The following is a 21,026-nucleotide window of genomic DNA, read 5'->3' as shown; positions in this document are numbered from 1 at the left end:
GAAGGGGAGCACACCAGAGTGCTTGAATTTTGGCCTACGCTAATCAGTGTTTCCCTGAAAATTAATTATACCGTAGAAGAAACCCCTTTGTGAACAAAGATGCCAAAGCAGCGTTACTAGTGTTTAATGCACAATGAATCCTAATGCTATCCTTCTGTAAACACTGATTAGCACGTCTAGCTCGTGCAAGAAGATATTAATATTTGTATGCAGGGTTGGTTGCCGTCGCTGGCGTCTTGTTCTAACGGCGGCACGAACTCATCTCTAATTTGTACCGTCAGAATTTTTCTCATTTGTGGCCCAGCACGTGTGGCTGCTTCGCCCTTGAGCCCCTAAAATGCAATTCGGCCAGAAACGCCCTCGCCCACCCTTGCGCCCGTGACATAAAAGTAGCGCTTGGTGGTGGCTTGCGAAATTGCAGAGCTAGCAATTTAAACAGCAGCTGAGCGTGAGAAGCAAACTCTAATGAATAGTAAGTGACCCAGTGTGTGGAATGAAAGCACAAAGAAGTCCCTTGGGATTTTGCTCAAAGGCAAATGAAAGGAGAGTACCCTAAGGACCCGGAGGTGTGTTGAGCAATTAAGCAACTGTCCTCTTAGCAATGGCAAATTTTGAAGCTGGCATTTCCTTGGCAGCTTGGCTTATCTGCTGTTCAAAAGCATTTGGTGACCGCTAGCCACGATGGTTATGTTTTACCTCCCCTGTTGGAGGCAGTACAGGTGGCTCCCCATTTGGGCTCTGGGGAGGGTCTCCTCGTTCACCAGAGGTGCCACAGCTGTCTTTTAAGTCGTTTTAATCATTGTCTTATATTTGTTGTTAGCCGCCCTGAGCCCGGTCTTTGGATTGGGAAGGGCGGGGTAGAAATAAAAATTTACCGTATTTTCCGGCGTATAAGACGACTGGGCGTATAAGACGACCCCCAACTTTTCCAGTTAAAATATAGAGTTTGAGATATACTCTGTCGCAGATTCTCCACCTGGCATATAAAACGACCCCTAACTTTTGAGAAAATTTTCCTGGATTAAAAAGTAGTCTTAATATGCCAGAATATACATTATTATTATTAAGAAGAGTTTGGATTTGATATCCCGCTTTTCACTACCCGAAGGAGTCTCAAAGCGGCTAACATTCTCCTTTCCCTTCCTCCCCCACAACAAACACTCTGTGAGGTGAGTGGGGCTGAGAGACTTCAGAGAAGTGTGACTAGCCCAAGGTCACCCAGCAGCTGCATGTGGAGGAGCGGAGATGCAAACCCGGTTCACCAGATTATGAGTCTACCGCTCTTAACCACTACACCACACTGGCTCTTATTATTATTATTATGCTTTGTTGAGGCTCTTCAGGTCCCCCCCCCCATTTCTTGTGCATATGCACAATTTTGTGTTTTTTCTTTGTATAGCATTTATTTAAATAGTCAACCACTGGTGCCCACCCTACCCCCCCCAACAGGAGGAGGAAGAGAAGGAGTATTTTAGGGATCCTTGTCAGCATTCACGTCACCGTCATCTGATTCTGCCCCAATCTGAATGATATTTGCAGATACCACCACAATTTCATCTCAGTGTTGTAATTTAACACTAAGACACTGTTAAGACTAAAAAACAAAAACTTTCAAGCGTCATAGCCAACCAGGCCACATTTGCCTATGATTTCGCCAATGTAAAACCACATTAGCACTTCAGTAGCCACCAAGCCATTCCTTACAGATTCCTTGACAGTGAGCTGTTTGATGCGGCCAGACTGCATGCTCTTCAGCAATCCTTTCATGCCGCCAGTAGCCTTAGGAATGTCAGTAGGAGTTGAGAGAACCAGTACCAAAAAGTGGCCAGGCAAGTCTTTGAATTAGCGACAGCAGCAGAGACAAGCTTGGGCCCTTGGGTGATGATGGCCGTCACCAGCTTCTGCGCAGCCTGCGCCATCCCGAGAGCGAGCCCTGCGCACATGTGAATTGAACACGTGTAATTGTGTGGGTGCCTGTATGTCCCTGAATGCCATTTACTGGGAATCATAAATGGAGAGAATGCTGTTGCACTCGGGTCCTGTTTGGGGGCTTTGCATAGGTCACTGTGAGAACAGGATGCTGGACTAGATGGGCCTTTGGCCTAATCCAGCAGGGCTCTTTTTATATTCGTATGCTGTGGTTGCTGGTACTATTACATTTATAGCCCACTTCCGCCTCCAGGTCCCAGGGCAGGTCACAACACTTCAAACGAATTACAGTCATTGGAATAGGATGGGTCCTGAAAACCCCTATCTGAGGAGCTAAGCATTCACTCCCTTGACCATGTTCTGAGATTTTGGGTCTTCTCTCTAATGAAACTTCCATTTGTGCAGAAGGTGTGGTGTGTGTGTGTGTGTGTGTGTGTGTGTGTGTGTGTGTGTGTGTGTTTTCTTTGATTTTGCCAAATCTTGAAGGCTTACTGCTGGTGAGAACATCTGAAGAGCATGTTATGGGGGAAATGGGAATAATGCTAAAAATGAATTCAAGCTGAACCTGCAAGTGGAGATTTTTTTTTTCCTCTGCAGGCTGTCTGCATGGGGGTGGGAAGTGGGAATCAATTTTGGGGTATGCTTTGATTCCAAACTGTGCCTGCAGATGGACAACTTCAAAGGGGTGCACTGTCAGCTCCAAACAGCTGAGTGTGTGTGTGTGTGTGAGAGAGAGAGAGAGAGAGAGAGAAGAGAAGAGAAGAGAATGGTCTAGTGCTTTTGCTAGATCAAGAATTTGGGCTGAGCCTGAAGTGCAGAAGGTGCTGATTTGTCGGCTGAATGCTCAGTAGTTGTACCAGGCATGCCCAATCCAAAGAAAGCATTCTGCCGACCAATCACAGGTGCTGATCAATCACAGGTGCTGACCAATCACAGGTGCTGATGCAACCCTGTTTGGTTCTTCTGATTAGTTGATAATAAAACCTTATATTCAGATCCCTACATTTCTCTTTTCCATTGTTTGAAATGGGAGACTGAACATGCCAAAGTTTATTGAAGGCTATAACACGAAGCAGCACTTAACCTGCTTATTAGTGTCAATGGAAGCTGTAACCTGCATTTTCATAATCATTCTTCCTGCTTCCCCTAATTAAATATAGATTTCTCCCCTTGTTCTCCAGAAGATGGAATAAAATAGTTTAAGCAGTAACCTTAAAGTAACCTTTTGCTGTCCAGAGATGTCCCTTTTATAAAGCTTGTTTCTCCCTTCATATTTCTGCAGTGCTGGTAAATCAAACCTTTTGCCAGTGTTTCTCAACTTGGGTCTCCAGCTGGTTTTGTCCATAACAGGACAGCTATGCCAGAGCCGCTATCATAGAATCGTAGAGTGGGAAGGAGCCACGAGGGTCATTTAGTCCAACCCCCTGCAATGCAGGAATCTTTCACCCAACATGGGGCTCGGACCCACAACCCTGGGATCAAGAGCCTCACGCTTTACTGACTGAGCTATCATCCTCCTGCCTCACCATCAGACATTAAAGAACCCTTAGGCTCTACGCCAGTGTGGTGTAGTGGTTAAGAGCGGTAGACTCGTAATCTGGGGAACCGGGTTCGCGTCTCCGCTCCTCCACATGCAGCTGCTGGGTGACCTTGGGCTAGTCACACTTCTCTGAAGTCTCTCAGCCCCACTCACCTCACAGAGTGTTTGTTGTGGGGGAGGAAGGGAAAGGAGAATGTTAGCCGCTTTGAGACTCCTTCGGGTAGTGAAAAGCGGGATATCAAATCCAAACTCTTCTTCTTATTTGCTCAGTTTAAAGCATGCTGCCTGTTAAGAGGAAGAAGAAAAGAGTCCTTCTGTTGGTTCTGGGAGTCCTTCTGTCAGGATCTGTAAACCACAGTGCCAAATAGCATAAGGCCTGCATTGCCTTCCTGGTGTGCGGCTCTCTTGTCAAAGAAGAAATAAAATAATTACTGTTTCTTTCCCTTTTTTTGGTCGGCAGGCTGAGCAGTTGTGGCATGATTAAGGGTCTGTATTGATATTTTTGTGAGTTTGTCTTCTCCTCACCCACCCCACCCCCTTTTCATAGCTCGACTAAGGTTGTTGCACCACATAGCACCATACTTAGAATTCATTGAATTGTAGAGTTTTGGGAGGGATCACGAGGGTCCTCTGGTCCAATCCCCCTGCAATGCAAGAATCTTTGGCCCAACATGGGTCTCGAACCCACAACCCTGAGAGTCTTGTCATAACAGCTGAGCTAGGTACCAAATGAAAGCCACATAGGAGACAGTTCCTTCAGCAGACAGACCGTAGCAATGCGCATGTTATCCTCACCCCTTTAAAACCTCCCCCCAAAAAAACCCATAGCTTATACTTACATAGGCAGCTGTCATAAGAACATAAGAATCTAGCTTCCTGTTCTCACAGTGCCCATGGGAAGCTCACAAGCAGGACCCAAGTGCGAGAGCACACTCCCCACTTTTCACAACCAGCAACTGGCATTCAGATGCATACAGCGGATATTTTCCTGTACGCCAACTTTGTATTCGTCATATGACAATATATGTGAATGAGAATATATATCTGTACAAGCTGCAAAATCGATACTGCTTTTGCAGTGGGGCGTTTTAGCTGCTTTTGTCTACTCCAGGATGAGAGAGGGGAAATTCTGCCAGAGCTCAGTAGGTTAAAAAAAAAAAAGTTGCTTTTTTAAATTGCATTGTTTGATGTCAGGACAGTTGATGTAGTAACAGTCCATGGCTGCCTGTGCACATTATCAAGCCTGAAAGGCCTTTACAGAGTTTTAAGAGAGATGTGATGGGTCTGATTGTGATGGGTGACTGGGCACATTTCTCTTCAGAGCTGCACAGAAACAGCTGACAGGAGTAATTTTGTGTGTATGTGGTTTTTCCCCTCCAGTAGCCTGACTCGCTTCCATGTGCTGCTGTTGCCACCTTCTGGGGAAAAAGGAGGGAGCCTCGTTTTTCTGGATTTGGAAGTAAGGAAACTCTAGTTAAGAGGAAATCTGGCCAGTGGTTAAGAGATCAAGAGCAAGCCTTGGAACCTGATCCTCACAGCTAGCATAAATTCTTCCTCTTCTGCCATAACTGTGGTTAACAGCAGGCAGCGGGACCTCTTAGCTAGGGTTTCCTAACCTTCAAACTCTGATGGACGTGAAAAACTTGCTTAGTGTTAACCGTTGATTGACACTGTCGCTTCCAAAATCTGTATTAGGGCAAATCCTTTTATTAGCGTAACCAAAAAGTTGCAGAATAACGTGCAAGGTTTTGAGTTCTCCAGAGTTCTTCTTTTGCCTAGATGGTAAGCAAAGCAAGGGGCAAGGGGCTGGTGTTGAAATTGTGGAGTTTGCATCCCAAGGGCTGTGAGTGACTAAATGCAATGTTGGAAAGAGATAGTTCGTATGAGGTCTGTTAGGTGCTATGCAGGCTTCTGGTTGGACCTGCGGACGCTGAGAAGAAGGAGCAAACAGCAGTTGTTTCCAAGTATCTGTCAAAGGTTGATTCCCCCACCCCTATATTTGAAATATAAAAATCCAGCTGTTACCCAGGTTTGCTTCCATCCTTAGGTCGCACACACAGGTTTTGGGGGAAGTGGAGAACAGAAGTACAGCCGTACCTTGGTTGTCAAACGTAATCCATTCCGGAAGTCCGTTCGACTTCCAAAAACGTTCGACAACCAAGGTGCGGCTTCCGATTGGCTGCAGGAGCTTCCTGCACTCAATTGGAAACCACGGAAGCCCCGTCGGATGTTCAGCTTCCAAAGAATGTTCACAGACCAGAACACACACTTCCAGGTTTGCGGAGTTCGGGAGCCAAAATGTTTGAGTCACAGGGCGTTCAGGATCCAAGGTACGACTGTAAAGAGAAACCAGGCTGCTTCTGTTATTGTAGAAACTAGGTAGTTCTTATCTTGTTGCAGTTGCTATTGTGGAGTTATTGGTGTCACCCTTGACTGTGCCTTGAGTTGTGGAGCAGGGTGTTCATGCCGGAGAGCCGGTGATCCTGTGTCCTGCCCCCAGTCTCCTTATGCTGCTCCCAATCTCTTAGCCAGGGTTAGGAAATCGAGAGCAGTACTCTTTCTCAGCGACCCAAGTGTGCAGAGAGGGGATTTTCAAAAAGCTCCTTTTTCTTGCCTTGGGGGGTTGTTTTCCTCCCATAAATCAGCCTATGAACTTCAGATATCTACCAGTAAAAGCTTAAGAAATAAAGGAGAAGAGCTTTCATAGTAATAAAACCCAGACTTCCCACGGATCTGGGTTGTCCAGATAGTTTATCGGGACAGCCAAATGCAGACTCTCCAGTAGCAGAGAACTTGTTGATTCAGCTGTGCTCCTGTTGAAACAGCACCGGTGATGCATGGATCTCATTGGCAAAGGTCAGCAGATAATATCTGCTGAAATCCTCCCTCGGGTTGATCTTTTCCTTTACTTTTTTCCTCCCTCCTGCAGCTACAAAGAAATCACGTGCAGCCTGCTTCATATCATTGCATACATTTAGGCGTGGTGCCCTGTTACGGCATCTCTAGGCAGTGCAGAATCCTAGAAACACGTCATCACAGAGAACGCTTCCGATGTGCCGTGTTTTGAGGGGGAGGTGTTAACTTTATGGTTGCTGGATGAAGCTGTGGGTTTGGTTAGCTAGGAAATGTGTCTATTTAACCTGATTCAGCAAATGCTCCTTCCAGTTCCATTGCACAAAGGCTGGTATTGGAAATTGTGCATTGCTGGTGAACACTCATTTCTGAAGCAGAGAAGATCCTAGCATCCAGATCTGCATGTCTTACCCTTGAAAATAGATGGGTAGTAACAGTGAGGTTCTTCATTTCCTGCAGTTGGTGAGAGGGTAGTGACCATTTTGGTTTATGAAAGATATTAGCAGCCTCATATCTACCATTGCTTGGGAATTCAAAGAAACACAAAAATTGGTGCAGTTTTGAAAGGATCAGCTTGCCACCTGCAACTTAATTTTTACAAACAATAATTATGGCGTGCAAAACTTTTAACTATTATGCAAGTCTGCTTTTATAGTCCAACCTAGTTAAAGGCTTTGCTGTGTTCCAGCTATATAATAACTTGTCCTAAATATTAAGGAAAAAGAAAACAAATAACATGATCGCTACTTGTCCAAGCAAAGATTCAAAGGAACCCGTTTCTGTGGGTTCGGAGAAGAGCTAAGAGAGGAATGCAAGATGCTACAAGTAATCCAGGTGGAATCCTGTGCGCAATCCCGATTAAGGGGGAAAGGTTGGGAAACTGAAATTGTGAGTGTAAACCTCACCTGGGAGCAAGCAAAAGCCAGAGGCCAAAGTCTGTTCCAAGTTGCTTACAGGCCAAAGCCCCAAAGGACTGGTTTGTAGAAGAATGGCCACAAACAGCTTCAGAACTTGAAGGGACAGGTTCAAAGTAAGACATCCTTTCATCTAGCAAAAAGGCCTCGGAACAAGCCAGCGTTGATCAGAAAAGCTTGGAGCTAAGCAAAACAACAGACAGACAGACAAACAGACAGACAGACATGCGCTCTGAGATCAGTGATGAAGACTGGCATATAAAACCTAAATAAATACATTGTCTTTGTTGTTCTTCTGGAAACCTGGTGGCAGTTCTCTAGCTCCCATCAGTTGCATTTTAGCACACAAGTCTTTAGCCGCTGCTGATTCAAGCAGAATCTGTTCTGCCAACTGAAAAATAAATAAATTGAGATCTCCTCCCTCAAATGACACAGCACGTTAACCTGTCGCTGGGAGAGCCCTCCAGGAACATGTCAACTTAGAAAGCAAAATAGAGCAGGGTTTGATGTCTCTCCGCATTATTGTTTTTATCCTGCGCAGTGATATTTCTTTAGCACGCTGATTAGAAACGAAGTGTGAAGCTTGAGTGAAGTACTGCAGGGAAGAGAACTTCAAATGTCTCGCGTCTGGTTTCTTAACCAAGCAGACGCCTTAGCAAAGAGAAGTTATGGCTAACCATTGAACCGGCCTCACAGAAATCAAACGAAAGGCGCCCACCAGTCTGCTCTCCTGCCCGTACATCCATGCCGGGTCCTGGATGACTTTAAAAAAGAATAAGAAGAATTCTGTGCTGCATTTGGTCTCAGTTCTGCAAGTGGAATCCTGCAGCCCTTATAAGTTGTGCAGCAGAACAGATCTGATTGTTTTCCCCTGCTTTGTTTCATTCTGAACTGATACATTGGCGACCATGAAAAGAGGTGTGTTGATGGTAGAGATACATTAAAGGGGGTGTGTGGATGTGCACAGAAACACTCCATGGATGGTAAAAGATCCAGACATGTCCGTTCACATAATTTATTCTTATGCCTCCATTCCACAAGATGGTATCCGAAGGAGTTTACAGCATCAAATGGACAACCGTTCCCAGGTAACACTATAAACAGGTAGCACTATGCAAATAAAAGTTTTAAACCTGGGGTGGGGAATTTGTGGCCTTCCTGGTGTCGTTGGAATTCAAGTCCCATCATCCCTTGGCTGGGGCTGATGGGGACTGGAGTGCCCCAGATTCCTGCACCCCTGGTTTAAACAAAACTAATCATTTAACTTTATTGGGCTCCATGATCACTGCAGACGGTGACAGCAGCCACGAAATTAAAAGACGCCTGCTTCTTGGGAGGAAAGCAATGACAAATCTAGACAGCATCTTAAAAAGCAGAGACATCACCTTGCCAACAAAGGTCCCATATAGTTAAAGCTATGGTTTTGCCTGTAGTAATGTATGGAAGTGAGAGCTGGACCATAAAGAAGACTGATCGCCGAAGAAATGATGCTTTTGAATTATGGTGCTGGAGGAGACTGCAAAAAGATCAAACTTATCCATCCTTAAAGAAATCAACCCTGAGTGCTCACTGGAAGGACAGATCCTGAAGTTGAGGCTCCAGTACTTTGGCCACCTCATGAGAAAAAGACCCTGATGTACTTTGGCCACTCCCTGGAAAAGACTGTGATGTTGGGAAAGATGGAGGGCACAAGCAGAAGGGGACGACAGAGGATGAGATGGTTGGACAGTGTTCTCGAAGCTACTAACATGAGTTTGGCCAAACTGCGAGAGGCAGTGAAGGATAGGGGTGCCTGGCGTGCTCTGGTCCATGGGGTCACAAAGAGTCGGACACGACTAAACAACAACAACAACAAATCATTTAACACCAATAGGGAGAGAGAAACAAGGCCTAACACGGAAATAAAATGCAATGCGCACAAGGCCAAATAGATCTCCATACCATACTTTAGGAAGGCAGCATAGGAGTCTCCCATCTGCCTGTCCTCCCCACACACTTTGTTGTTCAGTCGTTCAGTCGTGTCCGACTCTTCGTGACCCCATGGACCAGAGCACGCCAGGCACCCCTACCTCCACTGCCTCCCGCAGTTTGGCCAAACTCATGCAGTGCTCCCAACAACCCACCCATATCAAGAGAACTGTCAAAATGATGAATGCTGATTTGCAAAGAGGCAGTGTCCATCAGAACAGTCTTACAACAAACATCCTCTTTTTATTTTAACTTGTAAACAATCTTAAACTTTTCCTGCATTTTCTCTTTCTCTCTCTCTCTCTCTCTCTCTCTCTCTCTCTCTCTCTCTCTCGCTTTCAGTTGAAAAATGTATTTAATATGACAGCCAAGGAAGGAAGGAGAAGATCAGTCAGTGCCCTGGTGGCGGTTGGAAATGGAAATGGAATTGCTGGTAAGTGAGCACTTCATTCTCAGGGGGCAGCTTTTGTTCGTTTCATAACTGTAGCGCCCCCCCCCCCCACTATTTTTCTATGACTTCTTTTCAGTTCCGTTTCTGTTCCTTTTGTGTGTGCGTCTACGTCCAGTGTTTGTGCTCTGTGTTGGCCGCAGCCCTTGAATATGTGCTTTTGTCTATCATCTTCCGTATTTCATGCCCAAGTTATTTTCGATCTTCATCACCCAAGGGATGGAAGGGGGAGAATTTCTACAAGGGTGGGAGGAGATGGAACACAGCGTTGCCTGAAGCGTGGAAAGGCCAAGGAACTGGTCAGGGGAGGAGTATTTTGCCCCAGAGTGGAAGGCTGTTTCCTGTCCTCTGACTCGAAAGGACACTTCGGCCTTTGCAACGCACAAAGTTTGGCTGCCCCTGTTTAAAAGGACTGCTGATAAGGGGGCTTTTTCTTGACTGTCAGCAATTTTCTTTGGAACATAGTTAAATACGAACTTAGCAAGGAAATAACACTTCTCTTGCAGCAGCTTCTAAAATACACCATCAGACACCAATTTATTTTTCCTCGGAGAGTAAGAATCTAATGCTGTTGCCAAGATTACAGCCCAGCAGCAAAGCCTCCCTCATTGGCTGTGTTCTCGGGATGTAGATCAATACAGGGTCCTTTGCTTTTAATTTGCAGAGGTTGGATGGCCGTGTGCCACGGATGCTTTAGTTGGGATTCCTGCGTGGCAGGGGATCCCTTCCAACACCACGATTCTATAATTACGCTCTGTGGTTCCCGGTGACACTCTGTTCCATGAAAGCCAAGACTTGTGCCGTTTAATTGCACGGAAAGTAGATTGATCAAGGAGCCAAGGGCACATTTAGTAAGGTGTTTTTTTCTCCCTTTTGCTGAAAGCTGGCAAGCCGTTCCACAGACAGAAGGGAGAGGTGAAGAATTTCGCAACTGCCATCTGATTCCTTGAGCACATTTCTGGACAGTTTTAGCATCCTGGGGTGGGGGGGGGAGGGAAGCCAAGCTGAAAATGCAGAAGCACTTCAGCACCGCCACTTGCATCGGTGGGGCGAAGTGCGGCGATATGAGGAGGCCTCCTTGTTTGCAAGTGCTTTGCAGATTTCCAAGTGCGGCATTTGTCTACTAACCAATCTGTTTGCATCCCTCAGGTTTTGCACTGGGAAAAGCAACGGACAGGATGATTGCATTGAGGAAAGTATGTCCTTTGAAAAGTAAACACAATCCTTCAAATCTGGTCTTCCTTTACTTGGTATTTATGCATAAAATGCACACAGTGCCGTGGTTCTGTCTTGGCATGAGAACATACGGGGGGGCAGGGCGGGATGTAGCTCAGTGATGGGAACATTTGCAATGCTTGCAGGTTTCAATCCCTATCATCTTTAGGTAGGGCTGGGGAACGTTCCCTGCCTGAGGCCCACTGCCGGTCAGCGTAGATGGTGCTGTAGCTAGATAGACTAATGATCTGACTTGGTAGAAGGCAGATTCCTATGTTCCATGTGAAGGACACAGGAAACTTAGGCCAGCCTCAAACCAGTTGCTCTCTTTTGCCAAAGGAGGGCATAGCTGTGTTATAGATTGCCTCCCCCCTCCGGTTCCAGCCCTCCCTTCATGTATACAAAAGAAAAATGATCTTGAGGATCCGCTATCCTTCGGGAGCAGCATTTTGGGGGCATGTCGGCAGCTGTTGAGGGGAGGAAAAGAAGCAGAAGCCCTGTTGGAACTGCAGGACATCTCACCCATCGTTCCTTTTAGACCCCCAAATAGCTGACCTTGCCAGGGTGGGCAGGTAGGCTGGCAAGTTTGGTTGGGCATAGTCTGTGGTACTTTATAATAGCATTTTGATCCCTTTTAATTTATCAAGCTAATTACATTTCAGGTCAGTACGTAATTGGCAGAAATAGCTCTTTATTTTTGAGCCGCTTCCTTTTTATCTTAAATTTGATCTCGCCGTAAAATGGAAACAGTCATCCGACATAATCATTTCTTAATGAAAAGTGTCCTCTTGGATTCCCCCCCCCCCCAGGCGAAGAACAGAGCTATCCACTATTTGCACTATATCGAGAGATACGAAGATCACACAAGTAAGTTGCAAGATTTTAGACTCTACCTAAGGTTTTAAAAGCCAGCTAGTTGCATTATACTTCTTATAGAATTGTAGAGTTGGAAGAGACCCCAAGGGGTCATCTAGACCAACCCCCTGCAATGCAGGAATCGCAGCTAAAGCATCCCTAACAGGCAGCCATCAAAGCTCTGATTAAAAACCTCCAATGAAAAAGAGTCCCATCGCCCTCCAAGGGAGTCCGTTCCACTGTCAAAAAGCTCTTACCACCAGAAAGTTTCCCCCCATGTTTGGTTGGAATCTCCTTTCTTGTAACTTGAATCCATTGGCTCGTGTCCTACCCTCCAGAGCCGGAGAAAACAAGCTTGTCCATCTTCCATGTGACAGCCCTTTTGATATTTGAAGATGGCTATCATATCTCCTCTTTTCCCAGCTAAACATACCCACCTCCCTCAACCGTTCCTCATAAGGCTTGGTCTCCAGACCCTTGACCATCTTGATTGCCCTCCTCTGCCCAAATTCCAGTTTGTCAATATCCCCCTTATTAAATTGTGGTGCCCAGAACTGGACGCAGTATTCCAGGTGTGGTCTGACCAAGGCAGAATAGAACGGGACTATTCCTTCCCTTGATCCGGACACTAGACTTCTGTTGGCGCAGCCTACGCAGCTTGCCAGTCTGCTTGTCTCAAAAGCTCCAAGTCCATCAGTTTGAATGAACATGCGAATCACAGAAGTGTAGAGTTGGAAGAGGGACCCCCCAAGGGTCATCAAGTCCAACCCCCTGCCTTGCAGGAATACTGGTTCAGTTCAGATGCCGCTGTCTCATGTACCATACTCTGAACATTTGAAAGTGAATTGCAGTACTACTTCCAGTATCAGAGGTAGTTTACCTCTGAATGCCAGTTGTTGGAGAGTGGGCTGTTGCACTGAGATCCTCTGTTCATGCTGAGCTAGATGAGCCTTTGGTCCAACCCGGGATCACTCTTCTTACTGTAACATTTACTTTTTCTCCTAGTTTTTCACGACGTCGCGAGCACCGTTAAGAAAACAACCATCCGGATGAAGAAGCAGAACAAGGGTAAGTAAAAGCTGCAACGGATGCAGAATTTAGAAGTGTTCTCGTCCAAATCACTGTGGTGTAGTGGTTAAGAGCGGTAGACTTGTAATCTGGTGAACCAGGTTTGCGTCTCCACTCCTCCACATGCAGCTGCTGGGTGACCTTGGGCTAGTCACACTTCTTTGAAGTCTCTCAGCCCCACTCACCTCACAGAGTGTTTGTTGTGGGGGAGGAAGGGAAAGGAGAATGTGAGCCGCTTTGAGACTCCTTTGGGTAGTGATAAAGCGGGATATCAAATCCAAACTCCTCCTCCTCCTCCTCCTCCTCCTCCTCCTCCTCCTCCTCCTCTTCTTCTTCTTCTTCTTCTTCTTCTTTTCTTAACATAACCTTTCCTGTAATGTGAAACAGTCACTCTATCGGGATTGAAGCCCAGCACTCTCAGTTCTTCAGCATTTTTAATTCCCCCATAAGTTCAGTGGGCAGGCGGCAATGCTGAATGCGCAGAACTTAGGTCAGGAGTGCTGTCGCAAGCTGACAAATGGAAGCATTAAGAATTCCCATATGCGGAAGGTCGGGGTGGCAGTGGAAGTTTTATTGCTCATCCTTGCCGATGCCTCGGGCGTCGTTCTGTTGACTGTGAACTCCTTCACCTGTGCAATGAAACGCGTTTTCCCTTGCTGTCTCTTGAACGTTAATTCCGCTGGAGCATCTTGTGGAAGAAGGAAAGAGGGGAAGGCGCCGAATGCAAGAAGATGGAGAACAAACCAGTACAGCAGGGTTTATTGATCCAATGCATTTTTCACCTTTTGGGGGGTCTGTCTTCTGGCATAACTGATTTACGTATTTCAGAAATGGCCGAAAAATATATCTCATGCCTTCCCAAAATTTGAAGGTTCATACAAATGGAAAGTCACGCAAACCACACTAGTGTAGCTCTGATTGTAAAGCAAGTGCCCCCACTCCTCTTAACCTCACGGAAAAAATATTCCAGAGCAAAACACAGCCCTCCTTCCTTTTCAGGGTTGTGTGTCTGTCGTAATTTTGTAAAGGAGCACAGGAAAATGCAGCGTGTGACATTGGGTGTGGGATTCAACTTCCCGAGAACCTCTTTCCCTCTGCTTGTTTTTTGCAGGGGAGTAAAAAAGCAAAATTCTGATCCTTACGATTGCAAAAACAGACTTGTAAGCATGTGAGCACTGCCTGCTGAAACCTCAGATACAAGAGAGGTTGCTAAATAAGATTTCTGGGTGGGATGGGGGGCAGTTCTCACGTTAGTCCCCCTAGACTAGCGAAAGAACCAATTGTGTAAAACGTTCAGTTTGTGTCATTGCCACCAGTCGCAGAATTCAGGTTTTCATGGCGCAGGTGTTGGATTGCCAGGGTAAGAAATTTGCACTTCGTAAGAACACAAGGCGAGCCTGCTGGATCAGGCCGATGGCCCATCTGGTCCAGCCCCTTTTTCACACAGTCACCTGTCACATGCCCGTGGGAAACCTGCAAGCGAGACCTGAGCATAACAGCACTCAGCTCACTCGTGTTTCTCAGCGCCTGCTTTTCAGAGGCATATGACCTCTAACAGCGGAACTATTACAACACACCCACCATGACTAGAAGCCATTGATAACATGAATGTGTCTAATCGTCTCTTAAAGCTGTACAAGTTGGTGGCCGTCACTCCCACCTGCCAGGGGCGAGTTCCGTAGTTCAGCTGTGAAGAATTCCTTTCTTTTATCAGTGTCTTTAGACGGGTTTGGATGTAAGAGGGAACCTCTAGTCTCCTTCCTTTCTGGAACATTACAATGATTGTTCCTGCAGATTTGCAAATCTGTTACCATTTTAAATGAGAATTTGGGGAGTTGGACTACTAGGAGATGATCGCTTGAGTCCCTTCCAACTCAGCAATTCCATGGTTCTGTGCTGGGGTTTTCGCTTAGAATGACCCAGCCCTCTTTAAGATGTGCTAGTTCGTGTGACTCAGGCCAATAAATCTTTTAAAAACCCAAGTGTGATCTAATGCATTTTATTAAAAAGCCATTAAGACAGCTCTTCGAGATTATTCCAGTCTGCAGGGCAAGCTCGGTGCTCAGCAAATGGAGGAAAGGAAGTCTATTAGCAGGCCACAGGCTTCGCTGTGCTAATATTTCCCTCTTTTCCCCCCTTATTTCCCCCCATCCCACCCCACCCCTATAATTGAAAAACAAGCGATAGCCATCTAAAGCCATTTGCTCTGCTGTTTTGAGAAAGTATCAATTTCATGCTCGGAGATGGAATCAGGTTTCCGACATAATTACGTCTGAGCGATATCTGAAAGGCTATTTATCAAGAGTTTCATTTCCATCCTTGGACTCAAAAACTGCATTTCTGTGGATTACATCTTAGCGGGTGCGAATTGGCCGGCTTGCACGGTGAACGATCAGCTGCTGCCCCGGGTCACTTTGCGATAGGAGCTAAATCTTTGCACCTGACTGGAGGCAGAGGTGGTGCTAGAGGTTACAGAAAATTCTTTTTTTTTTTCCCTCGGGACCAGAGACACGCACCCAAATTTGTGCATTTGCCGCTTTGTACAGATGTGGCGGGAATGGGGGGGTGGCCCTCCAGGTGTTCTCACATTCCCAGCCCCAGCCAGTATGGTCAATTGGTAGGAGATGTCAGAGTTCAAGAACATCTGCAAGGCCACAGATTCCCCCCCACACACCTTGGAATGGGGGCTTCAGTGTCCCGTTTACATTGAGCGTGCTCTGTGTGTGCCACTAGGGATTTCCTGTTTTCCATTCTTAGGTAAAGGTAAAGGGACCCCTGACCATTTGGTCCAGTCGTGCCCGACTCTGGGGTTGCGGTGCTCATCTCATGTTAATGGCTGAGGGAGCCAGTGTACAGCTTCCGGGTCATGTGGCCAGCATGACAAAGCCACTTCTGGCGAACCAGAGCAGCGCATGGAAACACCGTTTACCTTCCCGCCAGAGCGGTACCTATTTATCTACTTGCACTTTGACGTGCTTTCGAACTGCTAGGTGGGCAGGAGCTGGGACTGAGCAACGGGAGCTCACCACATTGCGGGGATTCGAACTGCCGACCTTCTGATCAGCAAGCCCTAGGCTCTGTGGTTTAACCCACAGCGTCACCCGCGTCCCTTTTTCCATTCATAACATTATTCAAATGAAGAGAGCAGTGCAGCCTTCACTCGTGTAGGGATCAGTTGTGCACTGCAGAGAGCCTACCTGAGATTTGTGCCCAGGATGCATCATTTTAATGAGACCTTCAGGTGTCCTTTAAAGGACCGGACTGTTTTCACAGCCTGGCAAAGAGTTACTTTTGAAATGAATTAGGATCCTAAGAAGAATTGAAGAAGTACAGTGGTACCTCTAGTTAAGAACGTAATTCGTTCTGGAGGTCTGTTCTTACCCTGAAACTGTTCTTCACCTGAGTTACCACTTTAGCTAATAAGGCCTCACTCTGCCGCCGTGCGATTTCTGTTCTCATCCTGAAGTAAAGTTCTTAACCCGAGGTACTACTTCCAGGTTAGTGGAGTCTGTAACCCAAAGCGTTTGTAACCCGAGGGACCACTGTATTACGATCCTTAAGGAAGAACAGATAGGTTCTTATGCCAGGCCAGGCTGCTTGGTCCACCTTCCCAGTATTGCCCACCCTGGCTGGCAGCAGCTCTCGAGAGTCTCCAGACAAGGTTTTTCTGCTACCTGAGACCCTTTCAACAGGAGATTCTAAGTCCTGGACTGGGGACTTCATGTGTGTGCTCTGCCATTGATCTCTATTCCTCTCTCTGTGCATTGAAATGGGGTCTGCTTCTCTGCAATTTCCAAACAGGAGTTCTGCTTTCTGGCGCAACAGAGACCAAGTCCACCCCATCTTCTGCATGACAGCCCTTCAGATATTTGAAGAGCACTATCATGTTCTTCCCTCCCTTTCAATTTCTTCTTTTCTTTAGGCTAAACATTCCCAGCTCTATCTGCCTGCTTACCTCCAGCAGCTGTGCTGCATTCTTCTGTCTCATAACCAAATCGTGCCTTGAAAAGCAATCTTCATATCACCGGCATTATGGTACCTAACGCACATCCCACAGCGCTTAAACGTGAAATAGTGGCAGCAGTGTACAAAACAGGGCCTATGTTACCTCGCTCTGTTGGCTTCAAAGTGATGGGGAGAGAGGCTTGGAGCTCCCTTCCCTCCCAAAGGCGAAAATGAATTGCCAAAGGATCCGGGTGTGATTGCAATTCCCTCGGCCTCCTGTAGGACCAGTTTTGCAGAATAAAAAAGCTTTGAGCAGGTGGCATATTCGGATGACAAATGAAAGCAGCGCAGGGAGTTTGCTTAGCAACAGAGCAGTGACCAGCACTTTCAATAATAAATCGCCTTGATCCCGTTAACAAGCACGTTGCCTCCCACCCAAATGAATGAATGAAATGAATGCCATTCAAAATCCTGTCGCTTTGGTAGCAACCTTCCCATTTTAAGCTTCTCGGAAGCTCTGACCGCTCCTCAGACACATTCTCACAGCCTGCACATTCTCACAGCCTGTTTCTCATTCCTAGCTACCCAGACTGTTACAGAGATCAGCTCAATGGGAGTGTTTCCTCCGCCAAAGCACAATTATTTCAGAAGGGCAGTCCTCCTTTTGCATCACTTGTGGCTGATGCCTTTTAAGTAGTGCCCTTAATTGGAGGCCTATAAGAACCTCGCTATAAATCTCATGTTGTGCAGTTGGTATAAATGTCTTGGGATGTGGGGAAGACGTGCACTAAATCTCCATGCTGTGCAATATTTGGATAGGACTTTGTTCTCCCTTTCTCTCTTCCTTCTCTCCTACACCTCCAGAATAACAAATGGGATACAATGCACCATGCCATGGCCTTCTGGCTTGAATTAAAGCCTCTAACAGGCCTTAAGGACGAATACACAGTTTCTCAGTTCCTGTGGTTCTTGTTCTTTCCCCATCTCGGGTCTGCTCAACGTTGTAGTCCAGGGTTGTGTGCATCTCTGATTAGGGTCCGATTCTCTGATGTGTAGGAAGGTCTAGTCTCCGGAGCTCTGCAAACTATATTTGGGCAGGCGGTGGCTCAGTATGGACTCGGGTAAATAAGGTATGATTCACTTAACTGATGTTCTAGCCCGCAGTTTAAACACTTGCGCGAAAGAGTTTAGTGGCAGCAAGAGCGGAGACCCTGGCCAATATGTACCCTGTATCTCAGGCTCAGGTGCAGATTGTGATGGTTCAAACTGGTGTCATTTGTGGTGTACTAATTCCATGCCGAAAGCAATCGTTTAGTAATTATTTTACTGGACTGCTTTAATGCTCACTAACTGCTTCCCCCAGGATACGGCCTTCACTGCCACCGAGCTATCATTACCATGTGCAAACTTATTGGGATTCAAGACATGTACGCCAAGCTTTATGGATCCAGGAATTTACTGAATGTCACCCGAGCGCTCTTCAAGGGATTAGCAAAACAGGTAGGACATGCCTGGTCTTATCCAGGGTGGCTCATGTTTTGTTACAGTACAGTCCTATGTATGCCAGTTGGAGAGCCAAGATTGCCACTTTGAATTCTAACCTGCCCTCTGCCAAAAAGTTTGCTATGTTGAATGTTTTTATGGAAATTCTCTTTATGTCATGGTACAGACATATGGTTTGGTAATGGACAATGGTTAACGAATAAGAAATATAATTGTAGGGAGTATAGGAGGAAAGGGGGGGACAGAATTAAAATGAAATTAATTTTAAAATGGGTTGTTGTAATGGAATTTGGAATTAGGCAATGGAGGTTCAGGAATATAGTGAATGCAGAGGATAGGATAAAATGATAAATAAGATGCGTAAGATGAATAACTATTTAGTAAAAATAAGAAGTGTGCATGCACACGAAAGCTCATACCAAGAACAAACTCAGTTGGTCTCTAAGGTGCTACTGGAAAGAATTTCCTATTTTGTTTCGACTATGGCAGACCAACACGGCTACCCACCTGTATTTAGTAAAAGAATTAATTAAGAAAAATGTGAGAAGGAGGAAAAGCAAAATGGGGATTAATTGGCAATAACTTTGAATTAGGGTTAATCTGGAAATCAACGGGGGGGGGGGAATCGGGGAAGTCGAAAAGGCAAAGATGATATGTGCAAAGTAAGTGGTTAAATTGGGAAATAATCACCCCATTGAGAGGGGGGGTTTGTTTTATATGCTCCCCTTGGTGAGAGAAAGGGGAGTTTGGAAAAATTTAATCATGTATTGTAATTTGAATTTAATTGGAAAAACCTTTAATAAATATTATTTGGGGGGGGGGAGTTTGCTATCCATGGTTAAGAGATGATGCACTGGGTGTTGGAATCTGTTAGTGCAACAGCCTGGCAAGAGAGGAGCAAAGCAGCTTTAGTTGCCTCTCTGGGTTTGCACTAAGCCATGGTTTAGCTTAGTGTTGTGTGCAAACCAGTCCAGGGTCTGAGAGATCGTGCACTCAACCTTCCTCATTCCTTCCTGAGAACACAGGCTCTCACAGTTAAGGCTTATTAGGGCATCAGCCTTAATCTTTATTCATGCTAACTGAGCTGATCACGAGACTTGAAAGAAACAAAACAGAATGATTTTGAGTTTCTTTGCTTTCTTTCTGGTTTCATATCACCTGGATATTTTTTAGCTCATTGTTGCATCCGTATATGTGGTACCTCGCAAGACGAATGCCTCGCACAACGAAAAACTCGCAAAACGAAAGGGTTTTGCGAGTTTTTAGTTGACTCGCGAGACGAATTCGTCTATGGCTGTTTTTCGCAAAGACGAATTCGTCTGGCGAGGTACCACTGTAAGCCGGCACCGGACCGCGCTGCGCCGCATTTTAAGGCTGCAGCGAGCGAACAGCAGCGCTGCTGTTTGCTCGCTGCAGCCTTAAAACGCGGCACTGGTCGGGAGGGGCGCCGTCGGAACATGTCCGCCATCTTGGGTGGGCGGGTGCGATTGGACGGCGCCCCTCCCGACCGGCACCGGAGCCGCGCGGTGCCACGTTTTAAGGCTGCAGCGAGCAAACAGCAGCGCTGCTGTTTGCTCGCTGCAGCCTTAAAACGCGGCGTGGCTCCGGTGCCGGTTGGAAGGGGCCCCCAGACTTTTCCCCCCATAGGAACGCATTAATTAAATTTTAATGCGTTCCTATGGGAAACGGTGTCTCGCAAGATGAAATTTCTGCAAGACGAAAAGTCTAGCAGGTGCCTGTTTTCTTTCCAAAACGGTTTCTGAGTTGCTGGATCCCTAAGCGCCCCTTCTCATATTTAGAAAAAAAAAAAAAGGTGACTTGCCAATCTCACCACTAAAGCCTTAGAGCCAACTATGCAGAATATCTACATGGTTACGGTTTGAAACTGGGTGGATCAGACCACTTGTGGCTTGAATGTTTGTCTTTCCTCTCCCCTCCCCGACTAGGAAACTCACGAAAACCTAGCCAATAAGAAAGGCCTCTACGTCGTGGAATTCCGTGAGGAACGCGGCCCGCTTCCCATCGTCGTCGCAAAGCCCCAGGGGGCGATCAGAGAAGATCCAGAGCCCAAAGATGAAGTTCTCAATGTCAAATTGGAGTACAGTGAAGTGAAGGCGGCGCAAGGAATGAAGAAGAACGCCTGGGCAAATGTGAGAAGAACAGCTTCGTAGACCGGATCCGTATTTAGATGCCCAAAAGCCGAGGAAGATGTACCATCAACAGAGAGTCATAGAATTTAATTTCCAAGATAAATGCCGTGTGAAGGTTTCGTTCCAACTTAGGGGCTCAAAACAGCTTGGCTGCCTCTCTCCAGTGGGCAGTTCTCTGTTGAGTGCAATCGACGGATGCACTAAGGTTGCGATTTCATAACTGCATCTGCTTTATTGCGACTGATCCGGGCCGTGGGGGGGGGGGGGAGAGCCTGCAACAAACAGGTTGTTTTCATGTGTTAACTGTCAACCAACGTGGCAAAAATAAAGTCGTGACAAAATCCTGTCCTGCCTACCTATTTGTTTCACAGCATTTCTATACTGTCTGATTGTTAATAAAACCTCTAAGCGCACAAAATTTAAAACTGTCGCTAAAAAGATGCTTAAAAACAGGCATTGAAGACGTTCGCAAGATAATTAAAATCCAAAATTAGCATTAAAAGATTAAAACACAAGTTGGCATTCTACGTTCATTGACTGAACAAAAATGTTTTAAGCCAGCACCAAAGAAAACACAGCAAACGCCCCCCGCCCCCGCCGCCTTCTGTCAATCGGCAGGGAGTTCCAAAGTTTAGGCA

The 21,026-nt window shown here is 46.2% G+C and overlaps 1 protein-coding gene across 1 annotated transcript in view; it reads left to right on the top strand.

The window, feature by feature from the left end:
• MRPS5 (mitochondrial ribosomal protein S5) overlaps nt 1–20,734 on the top strand; it is a 46,057-nt gene extending 25,323 nt beyond the window's left edge. The window contains exons 6-11 of the mRNA XM_033144996.1: nt 9,547–9,637; nt 10,802–10,848; nt 11,677–11,734; nt 12,728–12,790; nt 18,099–18,235; nt 20,185–20,734. Of these exons, the coding sequence (XP_033000887.1) occupies nt 9,547–9,637; nt 10,802–10,848; nt 11,677–11,734; nt 12,728–12,790; nt 18,099–18,235; nt 20,185–20,409 (621 nt within the window). The 3' untranslated portion in view covers nt 20,410–20,734. The remainder of the gene's footprint in view (nt 1–9,546; nt 9,638–10,801; nt 10,849–11,676; nt 11,735–12,727; nt 12,791–18,098; nt 18,236–20,184) is intronic.
• The last annotated feature ends 292 nt before the right edge of the window (nt 20,735–21,026 follow it).

The sequence above is a fragment of the Lacerta agilis genome, chromosome 3 (assembly GCF_009819535.1).
Source record: "Lacerta agilis isolate rLacAgi1 chromosome 3, rLacAgi1.pri, whole genome shotgun sequence".
Classification (NCBI taxonomy): domain Eukaryota; kingdom Metazoa; phylum Chordata; class Lepidosauria; order Squamata; family Lacertidae; genus Lacerta; species Lacerta agilis.
The sequence above is the reverse complement of the archived record's forward strand: the minus strand, read 5'-3'. Positions and strand labels throughout refer to the sequence as shown.